Source organism: Alosa pseudoharengus, unplaced genomic scaffold, assembly GCF_046254945.1.
Source record: "Alosa pseudoharengus isolate Yale_2024_CS ecotype anadromous, Long Island Sound unplaced genomic scaffold, YU_APseudo_1.1 YU_APseudo_1.1_scf_1, whole genome shotgun sequence".
Classification (NCBI taxonomy): domain Eukaryota; kingdom Metazoa; phylum Chordata; class Actinopteri; order Clupeiformes; family Clupeidae; genus Alosa; species Alosa pseudoharengus.
Genome location: NW_027468564.1, coordinates 57,647,224 through 57,674,161, shown reverse-complemented (window position 1 = coordinate 57,674,161; position 26,938 = coordinate 57,647,224). Strand labels below are relative to the sequence as shown.

The 26,938-nt window shown below is 44.1% G+C and overlaps 1 protein-coding gene across 1 annotated transcript; it reads left to right on the top strand.

Annotated features, from left to right (window-relative positions):
• Positions 1-2,081: 2,081 nt before the first annotated feature.
• On the top strand, positions 2,082-26,747 carry ncf4 (neutrophil cytosolic factor 4). Its single transcript, XM_076295158.1, has 10 exons — positions 2,082-2,183; positions 2,725-2,809; positions 3,036-3,177; positions 5,363-5,433; positions 5,871-5,998; positions 6,343-6,391; positions 21,197-21,295; positions 22,473-22,648; positions 23,637-23,702; positions 26,335-26,747. The coding sequence occupies exons 1-10, from the start codon at positions 2,152-2,154 to the stop codon at positions 26,540-26,542; spliced, it is 1,056 nt and encodes a 351-aa protein (XP_076151273.1). The 5' UTR covers positions 2,082-2,151; the 3' UTR covers positions 26,543-26,747.
• The last annotated feature ends 191 nt before the right edge of the window (positions 26,748-26,938 follow it).

The following is a 26,938-nucleotide window of genomic DNA, read 5'->3' as shown; positions in this document are numbered from 1 at the left end:
TTTACCAAAGCAATTAATAACAGTAATAGATTTTGTGAACTGCTGCTTTCATGGTATGCCCTGTGTGATATTTGTTCCTACAGTATCAATGTCAGCCTCATCCTTCAACTGTTTTCTATTTTCTTTTTTTAAGTCACTCTATCTCTCCTCAGATTTCTGGAGGGACATGGTGTCGACAATGTGAACATAACCATGTGTATGTTAGCACAGTGTGCCAGCACGTCAGTCAATCTGTATTTTTTTTGCACAGCCCTGTGTCCTAATCATGACATTCACACCATTTCTTATTGAAGTGGCAAGCTGTAACAGTACACACACACACATACATAGAGAGAGAGAGAATTATTTGCACATGTACAAAGTATCATCCTTCACTCTTCACACGATCATGAGTAAAAAAAATCTCACAGCTGCCATGACCTTGGAGTTAAATTCGTCCTGAACAGTAGTGTCGTAAGATTTGCTTGCGTGTATATTAAGGTCACATTCGCTGCCACTTGCCGCGATTGCTTTGGACATAGCTTTGGTGTATGAAGTATTGTCTCTTAAAGGTAAGGCTTTATTGTTGGACAAACATAAATATGGAATGTATAAATATGCCCCCCGCCAACCCTTCCCCAACACACACACACACATAAAACCCAACATGACATTTCCCTGTCTAAGTGAAGTGCTGCTGAATATTATCTAATATAACAGGACATACTAACAAAAAGACTTGAAAATGATGCCTTGTTTGATCAAACTGTAACTACTGCTGAGTGCCATGTGTTCTTAAATTTCATCTTGCCCTAAAACACCTTGTACACCGAATTTGGAAGTCAAGAAATGACTCCACTGTAACGCCATCTAGTGGAGACATTATGGCACAGCAAACAAAAGGGGGTTCTGAGGGCATGGCCTCCACTTGAGCCCCAGATAAAGACTTTGTTGCGTTGCGTTGCGTCACGTGTATATTCATCTGTGTGAAGCTTTCACTTGGGTCAGGGGTTCTGCTTACAATCAGTATTCCCTTGGCACTGGTAGAATGTTTGTCTCAAAAAGTTGAAAGTTCAGGGTTAGTTTCATAAACTTATGATACTTTATCCGACCCATGACCCTCCGACCCACTTCAGAGCTTCTTCTACTTTCATCATAAACCATGTTTGATCAGAGGCCACTTTCTGGTTACCATGACAACTAGCACTGATCTTCACCTTTCAGAGTCTGCAATGATGGTGGAAAGTAGTTGATGTTTTGCCATTGAATGAACCCACACCATATAGTATACACATCAGACTATTACTGAGTGCACACACTGAATGTCCAACTAAGACCACGAAGAGCAGTTTGAGGAATCTGAACAACTTATTGGATTAGAATTGCATACTGCACCTTTAATAGGCCTACAATATTTCAGATGAAGTCATACAATGGCATTGTCATTGCATGTTTTGTTCAAATCCTAAATAAAGGAAAGTACATAATAATCATTGGCTTTTGAGCTAATGACTGTTCCTTATCGGGGAACTGAGTTCAATTCTCTGGTTTTCAAGTCTACTGTATGTCCACCTTTCACTTATTGTTTGGTTGGTAGCCTATAAAATATCTTTCCGTTTCAGCAGTAGGCTATATGTATGTAAACTGAATATCATTACATTAGGCCTACATTCTGTGACTCATATGTTTTGCCACATTGTCTCAGAAGTACCTTTTACCTCTTTTTGCAGGCCTTTGTGACTTTAATTAAATTATAGGCTATTACATTCATGGGCTTCGAGCTTCTAGAGCAAAACATAACTGATATAGGCCTAGCCTACATTTCTAATCAATATGAGTTTACTGTAGGCCTACACTAATACATAAAGGTAGGCTATTTAAAATATTTCTGTTTGGTAGAAGAAGCCTCCACAAACAGGCTAGAAAAAAACTATTTCAGGAGTTCTCAACTGATTAGGCGAACCCCAACATTAAAAATAAAGTAGCCTAATTTACATTGCACTTAATACAGCCTCCTCTCACATCACTTCGTAATTTTAAATTTCGCTTCCTGCTTTCAAATTGGAGAAAGAGCGACATCAGTGTCATTGGTTTACCACCCAAACGGACCTTGTTCCGCACAGCCTTGATTTTCTACCTACCTCAGCGTAGAAACCAAACCCTCCGGCCATCATGGCGCTTCCGCGGCAACTACGAGATGAAAGGTAAGATGTGCTTGTGTGTCTATTCATTTTATTTCATTGTAGGCCTTGACTGCATAGTCACGGAACAAAAAGCCGACCGAACTGTGTAGGTAACTTGAAAGACATGCAACTAATACGGTTGTGCATTTCAGATGGTAATATGTGAAGTCTACTATTTGACAAATGTGTCCGCGCGGATATCTGTTCTTTCTCTCTCGGTATTTTTGTTAAGCGTTATGTTAAACTGCTGGTTCAGTGAACATTTGCGTTCTTCTTAGTTGTCTAAAGCCATCCTCCAGTTTATCTATTAACCTGTAGGCTAAACAACTTAGTTTCTGGAGAAGCTGAGCCCTTCCCCCTTGTAGGATGGCTAGGAGCAGTCAGTTTGGATTTTAAATGTTATCTCAAAAAATACCCTGTCATGTATTTAGTTTAAATAATAGATGATGTTGAGGTTGTGGTGTGATGCAGTTGTGTGGTCCTTTATGGTGTGTGAGTTTGAATAATTAATTTATGGGCTTTTTTGAATAACTATTTCTTTTTATCCATTTCTCCTTTTCAGTGACTTTGATCAGCTTCCAGATAACATACCCATCAGTGCTACCATAGCAGACATTGTGGAGAAGAAGGGGTTCATTGTCTACTATGTAAGTTCTGTTAAAATGTGTCTTTTCTATTAATTTAATGCCACTATTATAGTAATTCCTAATCCCAGTTACATCTAGGGGTAGGCACTTTAAGAAGAGCCATTTATTAGTAAATGTATTGGAACATGTAAATAGCATAGTAACAATATTCAGTGGTCACTAACTTTTTGTTCATTTTCTCTCTCTCACTCACTCTCTTTCTTTCTCTCTTATCTGATTTTCTTAGCAATTTGTGATAGAGGTGAAGACTAAGGGAGGTAGCAAGTACCTGATTTACAGACGCTACCGCCAGTTCTTCACCCTACATCAGAGTATGGAGGTCAAGCTCGGAGCTCAATCAGGCTCATGCACTCTCCCCACCCTGCCAGGTGCGTCTTTCTGTTTTTCACCAGCAATCCACAATGCTCATTACACCCTTTAACAGCTGTCCCTCTGCTAAGGGATCCAACTACACCAAGCTCTTTAGATTAGTTATTACTCATTCTTTCATGCACCCATAAACATAATGATTATGTTCAGCTCATATTCAGCAAGATTGAACAATATGTTCTAGACAAGGGTCACTTTGCTAGACAGTGCTAGACAGTCATGTCCTGACACTAAGGGACACTTGGAGGTGGTCATGGACCGCACGGATAAGAGGCGGATAAAGGAAGAAGGTTGGGACGAATAAGTATTCTCTTTGAGATAATAAAATCAGAGGGGAAGGGGAGGAAGAAGAGGAGAGATGCTGCACAGCCCTGGGTACACTATGAGTAATTAGCTTAGCAGTTGCGAACCTAATTATGTTTGTGTATTGGCAGCTGTCCCTGTAGACTGACTGTGCCTTGTGCTGCCCTTGTATCTCCCGTAATCAATCCTGGCCTGTCCAGATAAGAGAATGCTGATGTGGAGCACAGGGCGCTGCTGCCGCTCAGCTTTCTCAAGAGGCCTTTTTGACAGGTGACAGACAGAGAGTGATGGGAAATGGTGGGTCAGTATTAAGGATATGAGGTAACGACCAGACAGTTCAAACGGATGAAGGACAGAGTGGGGAGACCTTTGGACTCCTTTGGAGTTGGACAAGTTGTTAGTGTTTGCACTTTAGGATGAATTAGTGTCTCTGTGGGGTTCTTTTCTTTCTTTCTTTCTTTCTTTCTTTCTTTCTTTCTTTCTTTCTTTCACTCATGCTCACCTTAATGTCTCTCACTCTTCTAGCTTTCTTTACCAGATGTCTTTTCTGGAATGCAGTTGGCAGAGTATCTGCTGATTGGAGCAGGTGTGTCGGACTGTGGATGCTTTGCCTAATACAATGAAAGCTTGTTCTTGCAGCAGATACTCAACATCACAGTCAAAACTCAAGAAATCCGTTTACACTTCCATATCAGCAATACAATCCTTTCTCCTCCCATGGTTCTCTCTCTCTCTCTGTCTCTCTCTCCCTCTCTCTCTCCCTCTCTCTCTCTCTCTCTCTCTCCCTGTCTCTCTCCCTGTCTTTCTCTCTCTGACTGCCTGTCTGCTTCTCTCCAGGGTGTGGCCTCTCCCTGGCAGCCATAGCAACTCTACTGGCATAACAGCAGAGTGCAGCAGGCCAACGCTTGGCAGCGGATCACAGCATCTTATTGGGTTGTCAGTGGGCTCCTGGCCCCACTCACTCCACTGGCTTTTATGTCTTTCACGCAGTAAAGTCTTCTCTTGAGTGTCCAGCGCAGCCAGTGGCGCATGGCTGATTTGGGTTTTATGGCCTGTTATAATGGATCAGAACATTACACCCTCCCATTGGAGGAGATGGAATACAGACTGTGTGTGTGTGTGTGTGTGTGTGTGTGTGTGTGTGTGTGTGTGTGTGTGTGTGTGTGTGTGTGTGTGAGAGAGAGAGAGAGAGTGTGTGTGTGTGTGTGTGTGTGTGTGTGTGTGTGTGTGTGTGTGAATGTGTGTGTGTTTGTACATGTATGCGCCTTTGATGTGTTCATTTGTTATGGAGGACGTTGTTCCATTAACGAACAATACAGTTTGTTAAATCAGAATCTAATGAGAAAAAGACATCAGACGAAAGTTTCCGTTGTAAAAGCACCTTAGGTTTTATTTAGACTGCGAGAGTTTGATTGAGAGCCATTAGTTCATAATGAGCAAAAGACATCCGAAGAGGATGTGTGAGAGCAACTGAGGGAAAGAGATTATTGCACGTCATTAACATGGTACTACATTTCTTTTAACGGCAGTTGGAAATGGCCTTCTCTGAATTGGAGGCAGCGCTCATTTTAATCTATGAGAATTCATAAGTATTTTTTTTCTTTTATGTATATTTTAAATCCCATTGATTAATTGGAACTCATTATGGAGGCATATGCATCAGAATAGACATGGCTGCCAACATATTTCAGTGTTCAACTTAATACTTGTTTGTTTCATTACATGTAAATGTGTTTTATTTATGGAAGACTGAGTATTAAAATCATATTACGGCAACTAATAACTCTGTTTACTAGAATCTCCATCTCCACATCCCCCAGGCTGTTGATTAAACGACTCCTGGGAATCGACTCCTCCTAACGTCTGCCTGTTTCTTCGCAGGGAAGGTATTCATGGGAAATAAGCAGGAGATAGCCGAGAAAAGAATCCCAGAGCTCAACACTTACATGAAGGTGGGGGGAAGTGCTAGCACTTGACGCTCTGGTCTTTTATCACCTGAAGAGAAGCTGTCTGAATAGGTCTTACCGCATATGCTGGAGGTTAAACGGCATTTAAAAGGCCAAATGGTTCTCTCTCTCTCTCTTTCTCTCTCTCTCCCTCAATCTCTCTCGCTCCATGACTCGTTTATTTTGCACTCTCTGCCTCAGACTCTCATCTTATAGAGGTGTCCATTTACATTTCTTGTTTGTGTTTCAACTGAATGCTTTCAGACTCCCAGTTCCCTTTCTTGATCACTTCTCTTTTTCTCTTCACTGTTTCCTCTCACGCAGTGTCACCGAAAACAAAGACCTGAGAAAGAGTATTGTGTTACTATTGATACGTTTAATGACTTGATAATAAGAACTGATTAATATGCTAATCTGCCTCTCCATCTCCTGCTGTGTTTCAGAGATTACTCGGTTTGCCCACGTGGGTTCTGCTGGATGATCTGATCAGAATGTTCTTCTACCAGACGGACTCTGACAGCCAGCAGGTCCCACGGGCCCTGCGTCGCCTCAGACCCCCCACACGCCGCGTGTAGGAACCCCTCACTCCACACACCACACCACACACTCTTCTAGGAACCCCTCACACCACACCACACACTCTTCTACAATACACACTTATGCACTTATACACAACTTTTTATGCTGAAACTTTACAGCCACGGCTCCACCTGTGAAATGGCACTGCCCTCACAGTTATTGTGATAGCACAGCTGGACAGCTGTGGGCAGATGTGAATAAAAAATCTCCTGTTCCAGTAATGTGTCCATGTTGTGTAAGAGCTTCCTCTATATGGATGGTGTCATAATGCAGGAGTTAACACATCACACGTCACCCAGTGTCCTAAGCCAAACCTTCCTCTTTCTTACTCTACAGGAAAACCATCAAGCCCAAAACTGATCTGCTCTCCTCCCCCAGGGCTGAGGTATGTTTACCATCGCCCCGGCAACCGCCTCCATGTGGGCTCACACACACACATTCTACATGCATGAGAACAGACTAGTGTGGTAAGGCCACCGCTAGATGAGTCTGCAAGGCAAATGTCACACGATGCTAACAGACTACAGGATTGTGTCATCCAGACATAGTCAAGGGACGTGTTCTTTTAGTAGCAGTTGTGTGGTAGGTTAGGCATAGGAGAGAATGTAGGTTTACTCATGGGAAAGAGAAAAAAACAGAAGTTGGGGTATCATTTGACCTTTTAAGATCACAGTTTTTTTATTTTACATGAGGACGAGGAGGAGATGAAAATTATGTGAGTGGGAGATCATCTAGGCTTACAGGAGGTCATCCATCCAGTCATGTGGTGAACTGGTGGTGACCAGAGCCATATCTCTCTATGGTGCTGGTGTCACATTCTTAGACATTAAAATGCGGAGGAGTCTGTTAGTGCTGCCGCGATTAGTCGACTTAGTCGACCTAATCGACCATGAAAATTAGTCGACGGCAATTTTTTTAGTCGAAGAGTCGTTTTACTATTGACCGCCTATTTATTTTTGGTCTCACACGGCTGTAATGTTATATTAACTCTATGTTATTAACTCTTGAAAAGTACAATGACTGTCTTTGGATGTTAAACAGGCTACTAAGACTTTGGCATGTTTTAAACCCCACTATGCACGCAAGTGTTAACGCCAGTAGCAAAGCTGCGTGCCTGCCTGCTTTCAGCGCAATTAATTATTAGGCAGAGCTAAGTGGGGGGAGCTAAGCTAGTAGGTTACGCTAGTCCAGACTCTACTAATATAGTAGCCTATTGTGGAAATTGAAATAAATGAAGTGAAGTATCTCACGTTGACAACGCAACGGCGTGTCATTACTGTAATTCATTTATACAAAAAAACGTTAAACCGAACATGCCGCCGCCCGTGATGTCAACAATCAAGGTGCGCCTCATTTCCCATGGTCAATAAGTCACGACGCATATTTTTTTAGCAACTGATAAAGTGAAGTAACCTATGTGGTAAGACGCGCAAAGTGCCTGTAGCCTACTTGTTTTGAACATGCTGATGTTAGGCTCATTTGCAAAGTCCTCATCTCCTGTTGCCTTTCAAAGTCCAGCGTTTCTCAAACTATGGGCCGCGCGGACCAGCACCGGCCGTAACGTGGACATTGCTGGTCCGGAGCCGCGGAGTGAAATTATTCCCGGGGCATCGTCTGATAATTTGCTGCGCAATTGATCAAGGAACCGCGGACCGACAGAAAAAGAAAACAAACTTTTCTGCAATCAGTATGAATTACTTGCTAATTTGGTGTCATCAAACATAGAGGCATACAATTAAATGGTGGTATGAGCGTTCATTCAATGTGCGAGAGAAACTGAAACCACTTGATAACGTTGGTAGCAAATCTCCAACTCAACCTATTGGAAAGCTATTTAATTATGAAACTACATTTAATAGAACAATGTGGATTTATGCAACTTCCATAAAAACAGAGCAAAGACTATAATACACTATCTAGAGTATTGTATAGTCAAATTTGAATAACGTGGCCAAAAGCTTGTGGCATAATTAAATATGTAAATATTCTTTCCATTTGCCTACCAGTATATGATGCTTGCATGATGAAACATCCCAAAACGATGACACCCATATAATTGCTGTTGTTTTGAGAAGTATTTATCATGCAACCATGCAAAGGCAATGGAACTATTCTAATTATATTTTACATTAGTAAAGCAGTCCTCTGATGTGCATGTTTTCAAACCTTTTGTGAACAATGTTAGCACTTTAAACACTGGCTGCTTTGAAGTGCATGTATAACAATATAGCATAACAATAATAATTGTGATGTGATATAATGATAATTTGATGGGGGGTGGGTTCATGTAGGTGGGCCCTATGACCCCAAAGTATGCCATGACCGGGCCTCAGGTCAAATAAGTTGTCTATGTCGATGGCAACACTGGCATACAAATAAAGTCTATCAAAGATCTGACATTACTGTAGATCTGAAGGTAGCATTTTAAATGGGTGTTTTTTTTTAATACATAATGTTTTTGAACAGTTTACTTACAGTAATACAGCTTCTAACAAAAGTAGGGTGATATATATTTTACGTTTTCCCTTTAGTTGAGTTCAAAATAAAACGTACACAACAAAATAACAAACACTTGATGTAAAAAAAAAAATAGTCGTTTAGAATCGAAAAATTAGTCGAAAGATTAGTCGTTAGAAAATTAGTCGTTAGTGGCAGCACTAGAGTCTGTTATCATTTAGTTATTCAGTAGCTGTAATAGTACTTTATCTTCCTTACATGTATTTGAATCTGCATTTTAAATTATAGACACAAAATTCAATTGGGAAATTGATAGAATTGCAGGATTTCTTGAGGGAACAAGCTATCCAAGCCATCCAAGCTTTGGGTATGAGATGTGACGTATTGAAAGTGACTGAGTCTTAGTTACTGGGCTCCGGCTGGGAGCAGGTCCACTTGAGATGCAGGATGTGTTTGTCTTTGATAAGGTCACAGGGGTTTAACAGTGTTCTCATTCCTCCAGTGTTGCAGCTCCATCAATCGTCCCAGCACTGGTGCCCTCTCCGCTCCACTTCCTCTCTTAATTTCTTTATCCATCTCTGTCTCACTCCCTCCATTCTCATCACCCCCTTTGCTTGCTTTTTTCCCACCATTTTCCCCACTCCCTCTTTTCCTCTCTTCTCCTTTTTCACTCCTCCCCTCCATCTTTCACTAGTCTTCCTTGCCTCCCCACTCTTTTACTTCTCATTGCTCTGTTCTTCATCCTTTCATTTCTCCCACTCCACCTCATTCTCTATTTTCTTTCCTTCATTAATCATTCCCAGTAGCGTATAGGACATTGAAGGAGTGTGTCAGCCCCTTTTCTACACTTATTTGGTCACTGAACCAGCTGAAGTGACAACCTTTTCCCTGCAGTCTGTCCATCTATCAATCTATCTGTCTTTCTGTCGGTCTGTCTGTCTGTCTGTCGGTCTGTCAGTGTGTGTGTCGTTCTGTTGGTCTGTAACACTCAGGGCTCTATCTTGCACACCAGCGCAATTGACTTTGTATACTCGCGCTTTTAGGCTGTATTTTGCACACCAGCGCATGGTGTAAAACTCGTTTTTCACCCGCGCAAAGTTTAATTCGGTATTTTGCACGTTTATTTTTTAAACATTGCGCCCAGGGGTGTGGCAATTAACAACCTAGGGAGGGGCCTGGCGCGTTGTCTAAAAATCGCTATGCTATTTTAAGAGCGCATGTCAACAGTCATATTGGCAGGTGCACGCACCATCCTTCTATCATTCATGAACGCACACCAGGGCACGTCCATGCAAAGCATTACAAATTGCACGATTACAATGGGAAACATAATTAGAATAAAGATATTACGAAATACTGTACATCTCATGATGAGTAGTTATTCACCATCATTTGCAAATTGGTAATGACGGTTAAAAGTGATTAGGGGAGAGGCGAGAGACACGTATGGAGCACAGCTGAAGACGCACTTTCACGATATGTAAGCAACTCCTCTGCAGGATAAATGTTGTTTTATTCAGTCATTTGAGCAATATTATTGTAGTTATATTGTTGTAATATAATTCCAGCCTATGTTTTCGATGGTAACCCATTGTCAGTCAATAGTGAAAGTAACTGCATATAACTGTCTTCGTTGACTGACACCTTGGTGAAGTTGCCAAATAAGTTCAAATAATAGACGAGTGCAAAAGCGTGAAGGCTATGCTAGGTTTTAGTAAAGCATGGTTTAAGAATAACTATTTCATAGGTTTCGCAAGCAGCCTCCTTCAAATGCGCCGTTGAATGCCTAAATACCGATGCATTTATATGACATATCGCGCTTTGCGGGGGCGTTTCAGCGAAAAGAGGGGGCGTGTTCCGGCGCAAAATGTCCCTGTTGATATTTTGTAGTTTCAGAAAACAATTCCGCCACAGAACCTCCTGGTCTAAAGTCAGTGGCGCAAATTCAGATGCTATTTTAAGGGCGCATGCATGGCCACAGGCCTGCAGAAATGAATGCTATGCACACCGATCTACAGACACCCTGTGCACAGATGGAAACATTCAAAGCCTTGATAATATTTGTCCGTTTCCCGGTTTTGTTCGTGCATTGGTCAACTAAAAATGTAGTAGCCTATATAGGCCTAGTACATCTACATGCAATATCTTTACAACAACAACGTCTAATTACGACCTATTCATTTGGACAACTTTATACAGCCCTATAAAGGCTAAAGTTACCTTTAGTTTTGTTCCAATTTACCGTTGTGTATGCCTTTAAACATCGTGTGCGCTTTAACATCAGCCTATAAGCATTATTCCAGCTGTGCTAAGGTTTTGACAAGCACCACAATTTTGCCTACCTTGTTGTAGCCCATCTGAAATAACTCCAAGCTTTGCTATGTTCCCTCCATCCTTTCGTTGTTTTCAAAAAACGTTTTATATCCATGATGGCCTTGGTCTTGAGTTTGTGAATTCGCTTAAATAAGCGTATTAGCCTATGTGCTGTTAACCAGCAACCATAGAGAGTACAAGAAAGCAGCAAGTAGCCTTGGCTACAATTTCTGTAGTTGCTGAGTCCATTCATTGTTATTCTCTCTCCTGCTCAAACAAAAGTTGTGCCTGCATTAAGTTGATGATAACGTGTTTACAAACTCTACTTTACATAAAATATTGTAAATAGCCTATTGTCATGCAGTTAATGGGATACTGTGCAGAGTTGGAAAGTTAGGTCAACTTGGAAACTGTTTCTGTTGCCTGATGGTAAGGTACATCCGTAGCTTACACTTGCAGGAGCGATTGCTTGGGCGTCTGTGTTGCGCAATGCACTTTGCTCCTCTCATCTATACGTCGCAGTTCCCATTTCTCCAAACCATACATAATTACAAGGACAAATATTGCTACACAAGGGAAATCAGTGTGGTGTCCGATGTGAAAAAATAGGTATAAATCTAGCGTACACATTTCCACGAATCACGGATGTGTTGATGACATAAATTAGGACAGTATTAGTGGACTTAATGAGACGTGATGTTGAACTGCATGCCGATGCCATTTAACCCAAATGCCCCAGCAGCAGCACGGGAGAGGAGAGCTTATCTGACACATCTGCATTGTCTATAGTGAGGTAATGTTAGATAACTAGGGCTGTAACGATATACGATTCGAAACCGAAATCGCGACATTCATATCAACGATACTGTGTCGCGGTGTGAAAAGGCAGAATCGCGACACACCTTTCTAGTGTTACACGCAGTGCTTTGCATCTTACGCGGCCGCAAAAGCAACCCACATCTCCCGCTTTACTTATAGGTAGCCTACGTTGTCCAAAAACAAACAAATAAATAAATAATAATTTCATACCTCTCCTTGCTTTCATTGTAGACTATGTGTGCAACTTTACCAAACAGTATAGAAGTAAACCCCCTCTCCTTGCCCCGCTCTCTCTCTCAATGAACACGCGCGACTTAAATAAAACATTCACAATCGTGAAAGCAAGGACGCATAGAAGACGACTAGCAAAATTACTATTAAATCCGCTTAGCATCATTAGCATGCTGCACATATTTGTTTAAAACTCTTGCATTGAAGTTGACTGATTATCTCAATACCAACGTTTCCCAAAAGGGCCTGTCCCAAGGAGAACAAGTATTACATTGAAACTTAAACACACATGGGAAAACTGAACAGTCCAATCAGTAGACTATGATAGGCTAAGCTAGCCAACTATGCTACTTTGTTTACAATATTTCCAGGCTTCAACCAGACAGCTGAATTAAAGAGGTAGAGTTGTAATACAAAATAGCAGGCCTAGGCTATAGGCTAATCTGCATAAAGTGTGCTGTCATAAATATCAGTCATTCAGAAAAATATTTTTATATCAGGATATAAAATAATAGATATATTATATTGTAATCCTCTGGTGTTCTAAGGGAGGCTATTAAAATATTAAAATGTTATTTAATAAAATGTCTAGCCCCCCCCCCCCCCCCCCCCCCAAAAAAAAAGAAAAAGAAAAATCGAGATTCGTATCGAACCGTGGGTCAAAAATCGTGATACAAACCGAATCGTGAGGTTGGTGTACCGTTACAGCCCTATAGATTACATTGCAAAAATATCACCATGCATTCATAACCTCGTGATTCAGTGAGAGTGATCCCAAAACATCGGAAAGTGACATTTCTGTATTACATTTTGTCAAGAGGAAAAATCAATAGCAAACTGTTCCCAACTGACTATAGCGCTGTGAACCGTTCCTGGCTGCGCCTGGCAAATCCGCCATCATAATAGCAATCCGCTATGGAACAAGCGTGCCTGTTGTTAAAGGGAATGTGAGATGACGCTCTGATTGGTTTATTGCACGTTACACCCAAACCACACCCATGAATAATGTAGCTACTACAGACCACCCCATTTTAGATTTGCGTCGGGCGCAACAGTCATAATCCCGCCGGTAAAATAGAAACAGCGCCCAAGATCCGCCCACAAAGCGATTTGCGCAAAGTCAATTGCGCTAAAGTGCAAGATACTCTCTCTTTATGACATTTTCCTTTGTTTACACTTCTGTTTGCACCCTGCAAAACCTACACTATATACCTAAACCCCAAGACAAAACAAATATTTATATTCTATTCACATCCTTATCCATCCTGGAGGGATGTGTGTATGTGTGTGTGTGTGTGTGTGTGTGTGTGTGTGTGTGTGTGTGTGTGTGTGTGAGAGAGAGAGAGAGAGAGAGAGAGAGAGAGAGAGAGAGAAAGAAAGAAAGAGAGAGAATGAGACAGTTTCAAAGAAAGAGATGAACGTTGGAAGGGGCAAGATACTGTATAGTTGCAAGATTGTGAGGACTTCTCTTCAGAGCAATGCATCAGGAGAAATGTTGCATCAGACAAACATATGTTACAACAATATTTTAATTCATGTGGTATACTAGGTATACTATAGGCCATGCGACTGCACACTGGTGGAAGTGGTGCGGTGCAGTTGGCCTACATAATTGCTAATCTGTACAGCCTGTCTGTAATTCTATAGGTTGTGTCATGTTTTTTTGTTGCATGAAATGATCAATATGGAATCTGAAGTGGACTTTGTCCCTGCAGTAATATAAGCTGTAGGCTGTAATTATATGGAAGGGGAGGGCGAGCATAAGACCAGTAAAATCAGATATTTTACACAATGATGACTCAGCACAGCCTATGAGTCAGACGTGTGTGTGTGTGTGTGTGTGTGTGTGTGTGTGTGTGTGTGTGTGTGTGCGCGTGCGTGCGTGTGTGTGTGTTTGCGCGCATGCATGCGTGTGTGTGTGTGTGGACGACACAGGCTCTTTCAGTAGAGAGGTGTTTTATAGTCCCTGTTGACCTTGCACCACTTTAGATTCGCACCTCTTTTTTCTCTCACTCGCTCTGTCTCATTTCATCTTTCTCTCTTTCTGCTTGAAATAATCCCTCCTTCTTGGTGTCTCTTCAGTGAAACTCTTATGGCAGTTTTTTTCCCCTCAGCCATACTCCCACATGCATACAGGCATAGAAACACACCAGCACCAACTTTATTCTCTCTCTCTCTTCTTTCTGCTTGTCTTTCTCTTTTCCTCCCTCTCTTTTAAAATCTCACACACATACAGAGAGAGAGAGAGAGAGAGAGAGAGTTCATTTTCTCCTTGACTAAGCCTGTCTGTTCAGTGCGTAAAGCCTAGCAGGATGGCTGGGGGTGATTGGAGTTTGGAGTGCCCATTTTACTTAATCAAAGTGAAGATCAATGGGTAGACACACAGATGAATAGCCCAGAGTTGTGGAGATTTGTCTTCATGTCCAGGAGAGCTATGGCCATATCACTTAGAAGACAGTTCATGCTGCACTGCATCTACAATGAACATGTGCAGCAAGACAAGTGTGTGTATGTGTGTGTGTGTGTGCGTGCGTGTGCGGGGGTGCGTGCAGGTGTGTAGTTGTGTGCGCGTGTGTGTGTGTGAAAGAGAGATATAGCATATGATAGTAATGGAAGGATTGAGAGTGAAAGATAAAGAACGTGAAAAAGATGGAGTGACAGAGGCACACAGAGATGACAAATGGACGACTCAGAGAATGAGCAGGTCCTTTTGGGATTGCCATGTGATATTATGGGATTTCTCCCGTGCCTCAACATATCATTTTTTAGAATGTTCGGTTTACAGTTCTAGTTCAGGATTAAACTCCAAAGCCAGCCTCAGTCTGGGGGAGCAGCTCCTGCTCAGTGTTCTTCTCTAGTGCTTACTGGACATCAGCAGCCCACTGGCCAGAGAGCGCCGGAGTTTTGATTACTGTCTGTCCTGCACTCTCCATGCTCCTGTTCTACGGGCAGAGCTCACAGAGCTGGAAAAGAAAGCTATTACAGGCAGATTAGAGCACACTTAGATGGATCAGCTTCCATTTAGACTGAGGCGTGTTCATTTGTCTTTGGAGTCTGCTGTGATCTTGAGCAGAATATTGAGAATATTAAGAATGTTAGTAGGTTGGAGTGTTGCTCCTGGATGTAAGTGTGAAGGTGGGACTCTCTCTCGCTCTGTAACACACACACACACACACACACACACACACACACACACACACACACACACTCTCTCTCTCTCTCTCTATTATTACTATTTCTTGCCATCTCAGTTCAATCCACATTATGAGTTCAGCTCCAGTCTTTTATCTTTCATTTTATAACATCCATTAGGATGAACTATTGCGTTGATAATTAGCCCTTTTAATGTCCCGTGTAAGTTCCATAAGAGCACAAGATAGACTGTAGTTCTCTGGACTCACTAATTAATATGAGGCTCAGCTCTGGCACCTCTGCTATAATGCTGTCCATCTGCACTACTCTATATAGTACTTGAATTTCCCCTTGGGGAACAATATAGTATCTATCTATCTATCTATCTATCTATCTAGTATACTGTATAGTTATAACACGGTTATAATGCTGTTCATCTGTACTACTGTATATAGTATACTGTATAGTTATAATGCTGTTCATCTGCACTACTGTATGTAGTATACTGCAGAGTTATAATGCTGTTCATCTGCACTACTGTATGTAGTATACTGTAGAGTTATAATGCTGTACTACTGTACTACTGTATGTAGTATATTGTAGAGTTATAGTGCTGTTCATCTGCACTACTGTATGTAGTATACTGTATAGTTATAATGCTGTTCATCTGCACTACTGTATATAGTATACTGTATAGTTATAATGCTGTTCATCTGCACTACTGTATGTAGTATACTGAATAGTTCTAATGCTGTTCATCTGCACTACTGTATATAGTATACTGTATAGTTATAATGCTGTTCATCTGCACTACTGTATGTAGTATACTGAATAGTTCTAATGTGGTTCATCTGTACTACTATATGTAGTATACTGTAGAGTTGTAATTCTGTACTACTGTATGTAGTACAGTATACTGCAGAGTTATAATGCTGTACTACTGTCTGTAGTATACTGAATAGTTATGGGGTTATAAGCCCTGCTGCAGCGCTGCACTGGAGCTGTAAGTGGAGTAGGGCTGGAGCTCTGCAGTGCTGGGCTGGATTGACCGTTGGTGGCGTGGCCCAGGAGAGGTGACTTATCTCTGGATATATCCACACGCCCTCACCTGCACCGATCCCCGTAGGCCCCGCCACGCAAACTGGGTCGGCTTGCTCCTCGTTTAGAGAGCGCAGCGCTAATGAACAATCAGATCCATTTTCTGGCGCCTCTCCCCACTGGCTCAGCAAGCGTGCACACGCTAATGATCTGAGCTGGGAGGTCAGCGACTCCCTAAATTGCGATGGGTGCGGGGAGGGACGCTGCGCTGACCCCCCCAGAGTAAGACTAAAGTTAGCCGCGGCCTCTCTGCTCGTCCCTGGCCTGCTCTGCGACTAAAATAACCTGGCCTTAAAAACGTGAGCAGGAGAATGAGCAGCTAATGGATTAGGTAGGCCTGGTGGCTGCAGGGGGTTCAGGGTGTATTTTAGCATGAGAGATGAGGAGCCACGTTTGTCCTTGCACCTGCAGCACACTGTTCCTGTGACCTGGTTGGTGCAACATGGTGCAAGGAGTTGGGACATAATGCATTATGGACATAATGGGAATTCACACATTGTGTGTGTGTGGGGGCGTGTGTGTGTGTGTGTGCATGCATATTACCATTTTTCTAGGACAAGGGGTGTAGTTGTGCAGGGGTGGGTGAGCGCATGCATGTGTGTGTGTGTATGTGTCATGTATATTGTGTTCGTGGGTGCACTTTAATGTTGATCTATAGGCAAAGGTGATGCATTTTAAGTATTGCATGTGGGAGTGCATTTGACTGTTTTGCACAAATGTGCATAAGTGTATGTATGTATCTTTGCACTGGTATCCCTGACAGAATACCTAAACTCTCTCTCCCTCTCTCTGTATCATTCCCCCCCTTTTTCTCTTTCCCTGTGTTCTCTCCATCACACGTGTGTTTGTCAGACTGAAACTCATTAGTCCGTACCTGCTCCTCCCGCTCTCTTTAACGCTCTCTCCCAAGTGGAACATCAGCAAGCGCTTCCTCTATCCACACCACCACTAGTCCCTGGGCTCAGCCATGATCATTAACTACAAACACACACGCACACAGAGTGATGAGGTGTGTGCGTGTGTGCATGTGTGTGTGTGCGTGTGCGTGTGTGTGTGTGTGTGTGTGTGTGTGTACGTACGCACATGTGAAGTCATCCATACCACTCCCCCAGCGACACATTATACGCGCCATCTCTCTGATTAGCACATATATTGGCGGCGGAGCGGAGCAGGGTGGGGTGGGGTTGGTGAGCGCGTGGAGCGGGTGGGGGAGAGGAAATTGCCTTGTCACATTTCTCCACCTCTGTTTCCCGCTGCTGTGTGTGTGGTGTGTGTAGGGGGTGCTGCGCTTATCGCCAGCCTGCACATTTTCACATTCACCTCGCCGGGACACCCCCTGCGCCCGTGCTGATTTCAGCACTCCGTCCAGCCCGCCAGTGTGTGTGTGTGTGTGTGTGCACATGAGTCAGTGTGTGTGGGGGTGGGGGTGTGTGCGGGTGTTGGGGGGGGGGGGGCAATGAAATCGAGGTATAATGATGGTTGGTGTTTGCCTTGAGTGCATTGCAAACAAGAGGACAAGGTTGTTATTCCCCGTTTGTGTCCTGTAACCTTTAGATGTTAGTCGTGGAGCTGATAGGAATGCCAAGTGATGTTGAGAGAGAGAGCGTGAGAGAGAGAGAGAGCACGAGAGAGAGAGTGAGAGAGAGATGTTTATGTGTATTGCATGTATAATATATATGTAATTGTCTGTCTATGCATCTACTGTATGTGTACATGTAACTGAGCTTTGGCAATAATGTTATTGAAACGTTAATGCCAATAAAGCTTTCTTGAATTGAATTGAACTGAACAGTGTAGAAGTCTAGAAGTGTAGTGTAGGCACACAGGCACACAGAAGTGCAGTGCACTGGGCCCCCTGCTCCAGCGTGCTGTGGGAGAGGCGAGAGCGTGCTGTGCTGCGCTGTGCTGTGCTGTGCTGTGCTGTGCTGTACTGTAGGCCCTTTGACACAGGTGATTGTGTAACAGCACATCTGAAACTGCTGGCTTTCACTTGTGGGCTGTGAGAGTGAAAGCCCTGATGGTGTCTTTTGGCAAGCAGGCCAGACCACACGGCAGCACGACACCACTCTCTAGTTCCTGCTGTGGAGAAGCTGCCCACGGACATTAGAAAGTTACACACACACACACACACGCACATGCACACACACACGCACACACACGCTCACACGCGCACACACACACGCACGCGCATTATGGTGTGCTGCAGCAGCACCCACTCGCCATATATTGTAGTACATCTGCCAATACATAATTAGCTGATTCCAGCCAACAATGTCGCACCTACACACTCCTACACGAACAAACAAAGCTCGTCAAAGTTCACAGTGCAAAAAGCACTCTCTCTCTCTCTCTCTCTCTCTCTCTCTCTCTCTCTCTCTCTCTCTCTCTATCTCTCTCTCTCTCTTATGCTCAAATATGCTCACACTTTAATAGTGTTGTCCTCTCCATGTAGTGATGCAGGCCTCATGCCCACTCACATTTCAACCCAAACATTGTGTCAGGAGAGCAGTGCCACAGATCGATGCATATGCGCTCAGCTCTGGTTCACAGCATCATGGATGTGCACAGCTACACATGTTTGGAAGACAGGTTGCGTGTGCATGTGCGTTTGTATGTGTCCACATGTTTGTGTGTGTGTGTGTGTGTGCGTGTACGTGTGCGTGCATGTGCATATGTAAGTGAGTTTCTGTGTCTGTGTGTAATCTCAGTAGATTGGTAATCCAGTCAGTTCCCCTCTGTCCCAGGCCTCATTAGTCCGGGCCTCCTGAATACAGTATTGGAGCTCATCTCATTAACTTTGGCCTAGTAGACACATACACATGTGTGCGTGTGCACGCGCGCACACACACACATACACACAGAGTATGGGTTTGGGTGCACACTCACCCACTCAAAAGAGTATGGGTTTGGTGTACACTCACCCACTCAAAAGAGTATGGGTTTGGGTGCACACTCACCCACTCAAAAGAGTATGGGTTTGGTGTACACTCACCCACTCAAAAGAGTATGGGTTTGGGTGCACACTCACCCACTCAAAAGAGTATGGGTTTGGTGTACACTCACCCACTCAAAAGAGTATGGGTTTGGGTGCACACTCACCCACTCAAAAGAGTATGGGTTTGGTGTACACTCACCCACTCAAAAGAGTATGGGTTTGGTGTACACTCAGTTTAGCACAGCTGCCTTAGTGCCTTATGCATGAGAAATGTTCTCTCCTTCTACCTCTCTTTCACTCTCTCTGTCTCTCTCTCTCTCTCTCTCTCTCTCTTTCTTGTGTCTCTCCTTCACACACACACACACACACTCACGCACACACACAAATCCAGACCTGCACTCTCTCACACACTCCTCTTTGCCGTTAGCAGCTGAGCCTGGAGTGGTTCTGTCTCTGATCTGTCTTGGGCTGCTATGTGTGTGGATGAAGATGCCATTTGCCCTGTTAAACTTTCACACACACACACACACACACACACACACACACACATCCTCACCGACTCCAAAACTCAGTGGAGCGGAGAGAGCGGCTTCTGCTCTGAGAGATGTTTTGGGGCTCTTGATGTAGAAAGTGAATGGCTCACAGGCACGGCTGTGGCTGAAGAGTCATGCGATGCTGTTCTACACGCACCCCCTCTCCACGCATACACTCACACGCAAACACACACTCACACACACACTCACACAAACGCGCACTCACACTTGCACACACACTCACACACTCGCACACACACTCACACACTCGCACACACACTCTTCTAGGGGACTTGCTGTCGCTGTCACATTCAGTTACTTCAGCAGCTCTCTTTCTATTCAGCCTGCCTCTCTGCCTTTGTGTTTCTAGATGTGTGTTTTTCTGTTGAGCAGCCACAAGGGATCTGTAGGAGCTCAGAAGTTTGGCCGTGTCCGTGTCCGTGCCTGGGAGAGGCTCTGTGTGTGGGGAGGCTGCATGCATGCCTGCCCCCTCAGCCCCTCCAGCATGGACCTTTACACAATCAGCCCCAGCACTTTACCTCTCTCTCTCTCTCTCTCTCTCTCTCTCTCTCTCTCTCTCTCTCTCTCTCTCTCTCTCTCTTTCTCCCTGTCTTTCTTTCTCATTCGCTCTCTCTCCTACTCAATTCAGTTCAATTCAATTCAAGAAAGCTTTATTGGCATGAACGTTTCAATAACATTATTGCCAAAGCTCAATTACATGTACAAAAATATAAATAAAATACAGAACTACTCTCTCTCTCTTTCTCCATGCCTCTCTCTCTCTCCTACTCTTTCTCTTTCTTCATGTCTCTCTCTCTCCTACTCTCTCTCTTTCTCCATGTCTCTCTCTCACTCGCTCTCTCCATCCCTTTTCCATCTGTCCCTCCCTCTCCCTCCTCCTCTTGGTCTCTTTTAGCCCTTTTGATTTCTCCTTGTAGTGGCGCTACTCTTTTGATGAGACACACACCAGCAAACACACACACAGACAAATATTTGCATAGATATTTGCTGCTGAGACACCATTACACATTTGTATAATACACGCAACACTTTTGCTTTTATCCACCCCTCCCCCAACTCCCTCGCTCTTTCTCTCGCTCTCTCACACACACATACACACACACATACCACTCTCACGAACGCACGCACACACACACACACACACACACACACGCACACACACACACACACACACACACACAGACATACACACATGCACAGATTTCCTTTAACTGTGTGTGAGTGCTCTTGCATAGGTGCTCCTGTGAGAGATCCATCATCTGATAAACACAAGAAAACTCTCCTCTCTGCACATCTCACATGCGCTGGTCAAACTCTCCATGACTAACGGCACTTTTCAACTTTCTCTCTTTCTTCTCTTCTCTCCTGTCTTTCTCCCAAAGAACTCCACTCACTCCAGCTCTCCAGCTCTTTCTCTCTCTCTCTCTCTCTCTCTCTCTTCTCCTCCTCCTCTGCCCCTCATGCAGTCTTTCCCCAGGTCATTCACAGCAGTCAGGCTGATTTGAAGAGTCATGTCTTACCTCTGTGTCTCCTTCACTCAAACGTCCCTCTTCCTCTCTGTCCACGTGTGCCGCGTGTGTGTGCTTGTGGCGCGTGTGTGTGTGTGTGTGTCTGTCTGTGTGTGTGTGTGTCTGTGTGTGTGTGTGTCCAGGCGATGTTTGACTTCAGCGGGAGCGGGAAGCTGGAGTTGAGCCTTAAGGCCGGTGAGGTGATCTTCCTGCTCAGGAGAGTCAACGCCGACTGGCTGGAGGTGAGCTGAAGGAGAGAGAGAAAGAGAGGGAGTGAGAGTAAAGGAGGGGAGGAGGGAGGGAGGGAGGGAGGGAGGGAGAGGAGGCAGGCGTGCGAGGGAGGGAAAGAGGATGCCGCAATGGGATAGGGAAGAGAGATGGTGATGTCGAGGGAGGGAGGGAGGGAGGGAGGGCTCTGAGAAGAGATTGAGAAGAGAGGAGGTTGGGTTAGACAAATAGAACAATGTGCACAATAAAAGCCCAAGACAACCAGGATACTGGGCTGTGAAACTGAGTGAGGAGAGGAGAGGAGCAGAGGAGTGGAGAGGAGAGGAGTGGAGAGAAGAAGAGAGGAGAGGAGAGGAGAGGAGAAGAGAGGAGTGGAGAGGAGAAGAGAAGAGAGGAGAGGGAGAGGAGAAGAGAGGAGAGGAGCAGAGGAGTGGAGAGGAGAAGAGAGGAGAGGAAAAGAGAGAAGAGTGGAGAGAAGAAGAGAGGAGAGGAGAGGAGTGGAGAGGAGAAGAAAGGAGAGGAGAAGAGAGGAGAAGAGAAGAGAGGAGAGGAGAAGAGAGGAGAGGAGTGGTGAGGAGAAGAGAGGAGAGGAGTGGAGAGGAGAAGAAAGGAGAGGAGAAGAGAGGAGAAGAGAAGAGAGGAGAGGAGAAGAGAGGAGAGGAGTGGTGAGGAGAAGAGAGGAGAGGAGTGGAGAGGAGAGGAGTGGAGAGGAGAGGAGAGGAGTGGAGAGGAGAGGAGTGGAGAGGAGAGGAGAGGAGAGGAGTGGAGAGGAGAGGAGAGGAGAGGAGAGGCAGAAGACAGAGGGAGAGAGAGGACAGCAGGAGCGTGACGGAGTGGGAGGAAGAGGAGTGAGGAGGAGGAGGAGGAAGAGGAGGATGAGGAGGAGTTGAGCTCTGCTCATGACTACTGAAGGCGTCTACACCCCACTCACGTACATGGAAAGTTGAGCTGTTCCTGGACAAAGCTGAAATGTGGACGCTTATCTTCATGTCTCAGGACAACCAGCAGGTGGCAGCGTCCTGCATTTGATCAATCTGTCACTCTGCCACTGACTCACTCCCTCTGAGATACCATCACTTTCATGCAATTACTGTAATGTAAGGCTTCATCATTTCTCTCTCTCTCCTTTATCTATCTTTCTATATGTCTCTCTATCTGTCGTCTGTCTGTCTGTCTAACTCTCCCTTTCAGGGGACAGTGAGGGACAGGACAGGGATTTTCCCAGAATCCTTTGTGAAGATCATCAAGCCGCTGCAGGGGAGCGAGTCTGATGATGAGGGGGCAGACGTGGGCTCCAAGGCCCCCGGGGTCAGCGCCTACAGCTGCCTGCGCTGCTACCTGCTCCAGCCCCAGGGCATCGACACCAGGTCCCACAGATACACTGGCCCCACTGTGTGTGTGTGTGTGTGTGTGTGTGTGTGTGTGTGTGTGTATGTGTGTAAGCGTGCGGCGTGCGTGCGTGCGTGCGTGCGTGTGTGTGCCTCATATTATAAAGACCATATCAGAGAAGAATGGATAGGCTCCAGTGTGTGTGTGGGTGTGTGTGTGTGTGCCTCATATTATGAACACCATGTCAGAGAAGAATGGATAGGCTCCAGTGTGTGTGTGTGGGTGTGTGTGTGTGTGGGTGTGCCTCATATTATGAACACCATGTCAGAGAAGAATGGATATAGGCTCCAGTGTGTGTGTGGGTGTGTGTATGCCTCAGGTAATAGACGCCAGGCCAGAGAGAGACGGACAGGTGTCAGGCTGCGGCAGACAGTGCTTACGGTTGCTACCTGAAAAGCAGCTGATTCAGGAGTGCACTAATAGCAGCACATTCATGCCAGACAGCTTTACAAGATGCAGTGACACTGCTCACTCTCTGCTTGTGTTTACAGAGTCTAAATGACTTTGATTTTATGGCTCTTCTCGTTTGCTTAATTGACCAATATAAATGCAGCTGTTAGAGATCTTCATGCCCCTTGCATTTCTCTTTCCAATCCCAAGAGCAGTCACACAATGTGTGTGTGAGTCTGTGTAACTCTTTGTGTGTGTGTATGTGTGTGTGTGTGTGTGTGTGTGTGTGTGTGTTGTTGTGTGAGCGTGTAATGAATGTGAGTAATGCTGATAGCCCTTTATGAGAACTGATAAAGCTTGTGATTATCTTATCACACAACCTGAATGGATTGCTTAGGGGGCGTCAACAGGCAATAGAGCCCTAATGCTTTAATTTGGCTCCACAATGCCACCACTTGGTTGTGTGGTAAACAGTGTTGGTCTGCTGTGTATTTTTAGTAGTTCAGGCTGAATATTTCATATGTGCCAGAGAGACACTTTTGGATTGTGAAACACCTTCCCCCTGTTGTCCTGCAGGGACCTGTGTGTGGAGGAGGACCTCTCTACACAGCCCACCTACATGGAGCTGCTGTCACGGATGAGGTCAGAAAAAACACTCACTTGTAGGGGTGGGCGATATATATCGTCTGCGATAATATCGTGATTGTTGTTTTAACAATGTGCAAATTTACATTATCGAGTATTTACATTACTTATGGGGAAAAAACACTGGAAATCCCGCATTGAAACCCCACATTCACTAATCCAGGAGGTGTAGCCTGTGTGAGAGAAGCAGCAGAGCAAGTGTCACATGATCACTAGTGGGTCCACAATGTCACACGCACGCCTAATGTTTATTTTGTGCAGCGAGAGGTTACTTGGGATTTTGTGCAGCTACTTCTGTTCAAGTAGCATTGATAAGTCACGTTTTTTCCTACATGGTATTATATGGAGAGAAAACATTACCCTTTGAGTATTGTAATAGTCAGTTGTAAACAAAAAATTCTTCTCATGTAGGCCTAACCCTTTTGTAAATGGACTGAAGTTCGCTCTAATATCGATTATGCTTACCGTTAGCATCTCTATGGGATTTCGCATATACATTAGCCATAAGCTAACGCATTAGTTTCTATTCTGTAACTTGGAATGTTAGCCTACATGATTTCTCTTAAACAAAACCTCGAAGGAAATGACTGAGATGTACTCTGTTGGTCTGCTTAGTTTTACAGTAAATCCTAATGCTAATATGGTCACTAACACCACACGTGTTAATATGGTCACTAACACCACACGTGTTAATATGGTCAATAACACCGCCAGTGTTAATATGGTCACTAACACCACACGTGTTAATATGGTCACTAACACCACACGTGTTAATATGGTCACTAACACCGCCAGTGTTAATTTGGTCACTAACACCACACGGGTTAATATGGTCACTAACACCACACGTGTTAATATGGTCACTAACACCACACGTGTTAATATGGTCACTAACACCACACGTGTAAATATGGTCACTAACACCACCAGTGTTAATATGGTCACTAACACCACCAGTGTTAATATGGTCATATGGTCACTAACACCACACGTGTCAATATGGTCACTAACACCACATGTGTTAATATGGTCACTAGCACCACCAGTGTTAATGTGGTCACTGACACCACACGTGTTAATATGGTCACTAACACCACACGTGTTAATATGGTCACTAACACCACCAGTGTTAATATGGTCACTAACACCACACGTGTAAATATGGTCACTAACACCACCAGTGTTAATATGGTCACTAGCACCACCACCAGTGTTAATATGGTCACTAACACCACCAGTGTTGATATGGTCACTAGCACCACCAGTGTTAATATGGTCACCACTGTGCTGTCCTGATTATTACCTCAATGACTACATTTTATACTCTCAACTCAACAGCTCCTTGTTCTTAGTACTGCCACTGCCACCACTGTGGTTAAACTCTTCTGATATGAGTGCTATTACAACAACTCATACCTTTATCATTTGTAGCTGCTACTAATTTGACCACCAACATTACTACACTCCCAGTATCTCTGCTACTATGATTTCTGTTTCATGTTGCCTCCTCCAGCTCCCCCGCTGCTCTTATCTGGAGCTCTGCTCTGCCCACCCATCCTCCTCCCTCTGCTTTTCTCATGAGCTCTTTTCCTATTTCATCATCTGTTCATGTCCTTTCCAAGGGGGTTAGTTCTGTTTTTTTAACAGCACCTCATAATCTGTTCATTTGTCTTTTGTATGGTTTATCGGAGCCATTATTCTCTCCCTTTTCCTCATCATCCTCTTATTCCGTGCCAGAGCACCTTGCCTCCATTCTCCCTCTTCAGTATGCAGCACGGTGTCCAAGCAGGGAGTCAGGCGGGGAATGGGTTTTGCTCTTTTAAAATGGGCAAACAAGTGCCCCGAGAGGAAGTGTTTCTTACTTGCAGATTTGTTTTTTTTGTTGACACCATAAAAATAACAGTTTTCGCAGGAAATTCTGGAGAAAGTGAACATATACAGACGCCTTGTGTTTCTGCCAAGTCATCATTTTACAGTTCCGTCACAGCTATATTGTAGAATCTCTGGTTATGGTTTATGACTCCAAATGTTGATGTTTTTATCCATTTAGATTTCTGTGGTATTGTCACGTCTGCAGGATCAGACCTCTGTCTTTTTTGTTGTTTTAAATTTGCTACATATGGTTTACAGTATGCATCATTCTGAATGTTTATTGTCAGTGTTACAGTAATCGTGTAAATGTACATTTGTAATGTTTGGACTTGGGTGTTTGGGATAAAATTGCTGGATCTGATGTTACTGTAGTTTTAAGTTATGGAATAAGAAGGTAAAAGATGAATTCATTTCTTCTTTTGAATACAACAATACTGTACAAACATTATAAGATGCATTTCAGTTATAGCTCAGAAAAGCATCAGCAGCAACAAACTGTGGTGTTCTGTCGTCCTCAGCCTTAAAACAGCACTTTATGCAACACTGCATGGTGTAGTAGACGGAGAGCTGGTGGTGGTGGGTGGATGGTGGTTGAGCGTGTATTGTCCCTTGGCTGTGGGTGGGCTGTGGGATCTCTCCAGTCCCCGTGCTGCTGTGCCAAATTCACATGGAGAATCAGGAGCAGAGCTTTCAGCTCACCTGCAGCCAATACTGTAATTGTGGCGCTCAGCCCTTGTGTTTGTGCTGTCTCCCACAGGGACGTGTTCCAGGTCCAGGACATCGCTCTGAACTACCGTGACCCTGAGGGGGACCTGGTGCGCATCCTGGACGATGAGGATGTGACACTCATGGTGTGGGAGAGCAAAACTCACAAGTCAAAGGTCAAGCGGCCAGTCAACCAGTACCCCTGGGAGCTGCACGTTACACTCTCCTCTGACCTTACTGTTTACAACACCGACTTCTAGGCTCACGTGTGTGTGTGTGTGTGTGTGTGTGTGTGTGTGTGTGTGTGTGTAAATGTAAGTGCAAACATGTTCATTTCTTTTCATGGGCACCATATTTTTTTTATTGTATAAGGTATGTTATGTAAAGGAACAAACTTCTACTTGTAGCTGTAATGTTCCCTTCTTGACTCTTCAAGCAGTATTCAAATAAACATCTACCACTGAATAGTGGGCATAGACCTTTCTTTCAGGGCACTATGGACACAAACTTGCTGTGGAAATACAAACATCAGCTCAGTTGGTACTGGTGAAAGGGGACTTCATGGCTGACCAAAATAACCCACTCCCCTCACAGGTGTAGTATACTAAATGCTGATGAAAAAAAAATTATTATTGCACATCTGTGCCTTGGACTGG

What these genes read in the sequence shown, in the direction of transcription:
- ncf4 (XM_076295158.1), top strand. Translation starts at nt 2,152, where the DNA reads ATGGCGCTTCCGCGGCAACTACGAGATGAAAG. An exon ending in AGCTCAACACTTACATGAAG is followed by an intron (nt 5,434 to 5,870) that starts GTGGGGGGAAGT and finishes GCTGTGTTTCAG; the next exon opens with AGATTACTCGGTTTGCCCAC. An exon ending in TCTCCTCCCCCAGGGCTGAG is followed by an intron (nt 6,392 to 21,196) that starts GTATGTTTACCA and finishes GTGTGTGTCCAG; the next exon opens with GCGATGTTTGACTTCAGCGG.